Raw genomic sequence first — 4,816 nt, forward strand, 5'->3', positions numbered from 1 at the left:
TTTTTTTGCAATATCTCTCAATCGCGTTGTGATAAATGAATGAAATTTGGTATACACAGCTAAATTTTGATGAGCAATTTGATGGACTAATCCATTTATTTCCACAAGGTCCATTGGGGTGGGTACGGGGGGGCCCTTGGTACTTTGCGTGTGTAACTTTTTCATCTTTGACTTTTTAACAAATTGGACAGCAAATTCCGTTTTCCCGAACTGTTTTACGTTAAAAAAGTACTCTTGTTTCAAATCGTTATCTTTAACGGTTTCTGAGTAAATCGTTCTTGAATTAATCCCACATTGGTCAATTTCATAGTAATTTAAACAAACATCGTCTACCCCGACCACAAGCATTGCCGGTGTAGGTCTTTTGTGGACCACAATCCCACTGCTCTAAGAGTCCAGTAAAGGGACGCGTGGTCTATGCGCAATAGTAAGCCCAGCCCCAGTCCACCAACAAGCTCAGCTTAGCTTGCCGGTTTGTTCCCCTACTTGCGCGTGGTCTCTGCGCAGTCACTTAAAGCTACATAAAAAATACTAGGGTCCATTTTTATAAACACATAAACAGGTTAGATAGGCAGTGATTTTACTGTTTTCTATAATGTGACATAATTGAACATGCGTAGACGCACAGAAATGTAATTTAGAAAAAAAAATTAAATACGATTCACATATTAAATGTGCAGAACTAGGCTCAGAATCAAATCATAGATAAGATATAATAATCAATATGCTTGGTTGCTTTTTGAAACAGTAATAAGGCAGTGCAAGCGAAGAGTTAAATGTCTCCTTGGTTAGTGCAGAAGGTATGTTTAAATTTCATGATCTAAGAGTTTCAGACTCTGTATCTGAAATCAGCTAAGTTAACTTTTGGTTAATTACTGCTCGAACATGGCTTGATCCTTGAACGCACTCCAGCCCAGCGTAACGCTAAAAAAATGTTTTTAGTCGGCCATCTTATAGTGTAAGAAGGAGGTTTTGCTGTAGTTGTGTCTTTTTAACATTTAGTGTTGTTGCAATTAATACAGTGGTTTATTTGATGTACCAGTATTTTCATTAATTAAAAAGATAAAAAGTTCTCCACTATTTTAAGTTTTTATTAGGTGGAATACGTTACAATGGATGACAAAGAAGCTGTTACTAATGGTACCTAAATTTTTTAATTTCTTTTAATTATTTTTATATTATTTTTTCATTGTTATTAGTAAGAAGGACACGTTCTGGAAAAGTTGTATCAACTCCACCAAGTAAAGCAGCTTCAAAACCTGCTACACGGAGAACACGAAAGAAGGTTGTCCTTATGGAAGTTGAAGTATCAGACGATGAAGAAGAGACTGTAAGAGATGAAAAAACTGAGTCTGAAAGTAAGGAGGAGTGTGCTGAAGACAAAGATGAAAAAGAATTGGAGGAAAAACTATTGGAAACCCCTGAGGAAAGTGAGGAGTCACTGGAAAATAAAAGTAACGTGAACAGCTCTTCTAAGGAGACCGAGCAAGAAAGTGAAAAAAATTCAGAATTAAATGGTGGCAAAAACAATGGTGAAATTATTAAAGAGAATGATGATAATATAACTTTTGTGAGTATACTTTTATATAATTTTTTGAATATTAATATCTATTCTTAAATTTCTTACTGCTGTTCAATTTTCTACTTTCAATCTATCATTTTTTCCAAGTGTTCTTAATAGTAGAGCGTTAAATACGATGTACTAAACCTTTGATTGTCAGAAGTGCAATGTAAACAGAAATTAGATAATGTAATGTACCAAAACTATCATAAATGATTTTCTGTTAATGATATTTTTAATTATGATATTAAGTATTATATGTATGAAAACTACTAACACGGTTAACTAAGGTTTGAAATTTTTGCTAGAAATGAAGTCGACCTGCCTTGATCCGATTTGGTATATCGGGGTCCGAGGGAAGTGAAGAGCGCAGTGAGGGTCCTATGCTTTTCTTATGGGACTAAAACCCGTTGCCAATTTGAAAAAATTAAATTCTATTGAAATTATTTGCGATAAACATTATCTATATAGCAAAGAAATCTACTCATATGCACATAGCATACATATTGACTAATTAACAACATAAAAGTATCATTTTTAGGTAGTATTAAATTATATTTAATGAACGCATAAAGACTATGTAGATGTGGCAACAGCGCTAATAATTGACTAGCAGTTGTACACACTGCGAACCTACAGACCTCGGACATCGGAGATATTGCGCGTCAAATTCGGGTAAAGATGCGTACGCGTTCAAAAATGTATTGTGTGTAAACTATGTACAATATAATTATTATATATAGCAAATATATCGTATTATCCTCGCGAAGATTTGTATCCTTTATTTAAAATCCGTAAATCATGTGAACTGGTAAAACAACGAGAATTATGTTAATTTAGTTCTAAAGAAATGAAATGACACTCGCGCCCATCTCTCGTCCAAGTCAAAGAAAATGTTGGATGCAATTTTGAAGGTTCTGTGATAGAAATTACATTATTACTCACTGTTCGTGTTTTTAATCTCTATTTTAGTAATGTTACAAAAGTTTTGCAACTATAACTAATTTTTTAGATATAAAGTTTGCTGAGAAATATTTATGTTCCTTTGTTATTCCGTACAAATGCTTTTATCTCAAGTATTACTAATTATATTAATCAAGTAAAGAAAACTTTATGTAACCCTAAATATTGCTGGGTAATGATTACGATGTTTTTATAAACCATTAAATATATTAAAAGGATTTATCAACTGTATTTTTTATTCCAATAAATATATCACAGCTTCCTAGTCTTTTTTAATTAATCTAGTTTTTTAAAAACATTACAAAAAATCATCTGTTGTGGATAATTTATTGTTGATAACAATGTACATGGGATTTAGGAAAAATGTATATGTTTGAAATCAATTTCGTTTTTATCAAGTCTTTCAAATGTATTCCCTCCTTGCTGTCAGCTGATTGCGACGTTGCCACATTAATCCTCAAGTCAGACAGAAATGCAATTATTGGTTTCTGTTTCTAATTAATACAGCTGTACTATGTTCAAAACTTACATTAGTTTTACATCAAAAATAAGATAATACTGTGTACTATCTATGGAAAAGTTTTGTTTCACAATTTCTACATTTTTTTCTCAGTTATGGGCAAAAAAAGAGCCGCACCGTCCATCTTCGCCATATAAACCTATGTTAAAATGAACAACTTTCAACAACAATATCTCAAAATCTAGATTCAAAAAAAATTTCAAAAAAATATGACGCACATAGGGAGCACTGGCTAATACGCTATATAAGTTTCAAGTACATCTGTGCATTTGAGTAAACCCGATATACCTCCTTAAGTATATTTTGTCATACTGGTCTATTAGTTTAACTTTTTATAACTTTTAAGCGTGGCTGAACACTAACTATTAATTTAGGAATGATATATCCAAGGGTATAATTTACAAGTTAGATAAATCTATTTTTATTACTTTTTAATGCATGTAATTTTTGTGAGATATATGTAGGCTTAACGGTTAAGGTACTTGAGAGTATGATTTGCCATTATTGAGGTTAGAGAGATGTCTAAACCCAAACCAAATAAATTTTTGGGAAATCTGTTAAGTAGTTAACTCTAACTCTGAACATGAGAAAATTAAAGCTAACTATATATATTGGACTTGCTTCTAATAACACACATTAGATCCATTACATATTAAATCTAATGAGGCTTACATTTACCCACAAATTTTGATGTTCTGAACCTTGAGATTTGACAAGATACATATTTATCATAATTATTATATATTATTACATTTATTATATCAGTTTATCAGATTACCTCTTTGAAGCATATGTTTTTAGATCTGATTGATTTTGTCGCTCCCTGGTCGCAAATGGCCCAATATTCCTTAAAATTCTGCGCAGTGTGAATAGTCAGACTGACCCTCTTGTCATGTGTATCTAATAATATGTACTAATATACATATTTTTTACTTATGTAGATTTTAAATGATGTTGACATGCTGGAAACACCAGAAGTAGATAATGAAACATCCGAAAAAGAAAAGATAGACATTTCAGAAGACACAGTAATGGAAATAGATGAAGAAAAAAGTAATCCATTGGTTGAGGAACAGAATGATGTAGTTAAAGACAAAACAGACTCTTCTAATGAAGATGATGCAGATGATTCAACAAAACTTAATTTGGAGTCAATAAGTACAGAAACTGAAAAAGTGGAATCTGAAAAAGTGCAAATTAAAGTATCTGATGTAGAACAGAGCAAAACCTCGGATGAGGCAATGGAAAGCGATGACAAAATAACATTACTGGATGAAGATTTTTATGATTCTGAGAAACATAGCGATGAAGTAGAGGAAACTGCGGCTCAAGGACAAAATAAAGAACAGTGTGATAAAAAATCTGAGGAGCAGAGTAAAATTTCTCAAAAAACGGAAGATAAAGATACAGATGCTATGGAAGTCAAGGAAATATTTGATGCTTTGGAAGATAAATCAAAAGATCAGGAAGAAAGCATTTTAGACACGGAAGAAGAAAATGAGGACACCATTAAAGATAAAAAGGAAAAGGATGGCAAACAGGTTTGTTTATTCATTATTGATACAATGCTTGTTTACTTTACTTTCTACATATTTTTTTAGAATGGAGATCCAGATGCAGAAAATATATCAGAAGATGAATTGCCAGGAGTACCTGTTGTTAAAGTTCCTGAGGCAGAAGAAGTCTCTGATGAAGAATTGCCTGGTCCCAAAAGAGCCGAATTGCCAGCAGATACGGAAGTATGTAACTTTTTTCTTTTTTTTTTTGTTGAA

The 4,816-nt window shown here is 32.3% G+C and overlaps 1 protein-coding gene across 1 annotated transcript; it reads left to right on the forward strand.

Annotated features, from left to right (window-relative positions):
- Positions 1-949: 949 nt before the first annotated feature.
- LOC111692678 (protein starmaker-like) lies at positions 950-4,783 on the forward strand (the record flags this gene model as incomplete). The annotated part of the gene is made up of 4 exons (XM_023456763.1): positions 950-1,140; positions 1,200-1,570; positions 3,986-4,585; positions 4,646-4,783. Coding segments are annotated over exons 1-4 (1,137 nt in total), but the record flags the coding sequence as incomplete, so codon positions are not given.
- Between the last annotated feature and the right edge of the window lie 33 nt (positions 4,784-4,816).

The sequence above is a fragment of the Anoplophora glabripennis genome, unplaced genomic scaffold (genome assembly GCF_000390285.2).
Source record: "Anoplophora glabripennis isolate ALB-LARVAE unplaced genomic scaffold, Agla_2.0 scaffold2590, whole genome shotgun sequence".
Taxonomy (NCBI): Eukaryota; Metazoa; Arthropoda; class Insecta; order Coleoptera; family Cerambycidae; genus Anoplophora; species Anoplophora glabripennis.